Here is a 1,279-nt window from a genome sequence, read left to right on the forward strand (position 1 = left end):
AGACTAAAGCGCGAAGGTATGAGATGTTTGAGGCCGTAAATAAATAAATAATATAGTAAAATAATTTTGTCATTATTAAGCTGCTGTTTAAAACATAAATTAACATGATATTTTTATTGAAGGTTTTTAGTTTGTCATAAGTTGTTGTTAAGGGCGATTTCAGCCTTGAGTAAGTAAACACTACAGTCAAAAGTATAAGGGGTGGGGTCCTGAAATGTTCCTGGCTTTAGGTAGAAGGAAATACAGGAGGATCTGTGAATTATAATTCTATTCTACATATTCCCCTCTCCGATTGACACACATATTGCATCGGTCCTCCAGTTTTTCTAAGTCTTGTAAAAGAACTTGGAAGGTTGGGCCTCCAACCAGGCTTTTCGTGGCACCCTCTGAGAGTGAGAGAGAAAGAGTGAGTGTGTGTGTGTGAAAGAGCGTGTGCGAGCGAGTGTGTGTGTGTATTATATGGGTGTGTATGTGAGTGAGTATTATATGGGTGTGTGAGTGCGTGTGTATGCAAGTGAGTATGTGTGTATGCGAGTGAGTGAGTGTGTGTGTGAGTGCATGTGCAAGAGTGTGTGTGGGCATGTGTGTATGACTTCTCCACTGCGCTTAACGACCAGTGTTCATATGTTTACATCTCCATAATGTACAGTTCAGCAAAAGAGGCAGACAGAATCAATAACCAGGCTTAAAACACTTAAGACAAATAAGTCTGAGGTAAATTCTTGAATAATTGCCCCAGCATGGCCACAATCCAATGAATGAAACAAGTTGAAAATAACAGTTATGAATTCAATCTTTTTTCTTTTTTTGTAAAAAAGAAAAAAGCCCTTACCTGGTGGTTCATATTGTTCCTATCAGTAGGTATTGCTAGACATGACTGGTTATTCATGAGAGGATCTACCATAGCTGTTTGGTTTGTGTCACAGTACGAGTTAGGACTACCTGAAAAGACATAGAAAAAGAAGGTGGAGGTAGAAAATGAGATTAGCAAAGCCAGAAATAAATAAGATAACACAAAGGAGGAGAAAAATACAAGGAAAAACGTCAGAATTATTTCATTTTGTATTTGGTTTGCAATATTCTTGTTATATATATTGAAACATGCTTTGTTGTACCTTGATGAAGGGTTGTTCTTTATGTTACTTGTCCTGTGTTCCATTTATTTCTCTTGGTGTTAGTATATTCAACTCATTTGTTTTCACATCATGTTGCTTGTGATGTCCTGTACCCATATATATATATATATATATATGGGTATATATATATATATATATATATA

At 36.2% G+C, this 1,279-nt stretch overlaps 1 protein-coding gene and 1 long non-coding RNA gene across 3 annotated transcripts in view; one reads left to right on the forward strand and one right to left on the reverse strand.

The window, feature by feature from the left end:
- Positions 1-1,279, forward strand: part of LOC128250913 (uncharacterized) — a 154,408-nt gene that overhangs the window by 20,447 nt on the left and 132,682 nt on the right. The gene's annotated exons all lie outside the window — the stretch shown is intronic.
- LOC128250912 (forkhead box protein J3-like) overlaps positions 1-1,279 on the reverse strand; it is a 70,513-nt gene that overhangs the window by 5,663 nt on the left and 63,571 nt on the right. For both annotated transcript variants that reach the window (XM_052977021.1, XM_052977020.1), the window contains one exon: positions 833-942. In XM_052977021.1, the coding sequence (XP_052832981.1) occupies positions 833-942 (110 nt within the window). The remainder of the gene's footprint in view (positions 1-832; positions 943-1,279) is intronic.

Source organism: Octopus bimaculoides, chromosome 26 (genome assembly GCF_001194135.2).
Source record: "Octopus bimaculoides isolate UCB-OBI-ISO-001 chromosome 26, ASM119413v2, whole genome shotgun sequence".
Lineage (NCBI taxonomy): Eukaryota > Metazoa > Mollusca > Cephalopoda > Octopoda > Octopodidae > Octopus > Octopus bimaculoides.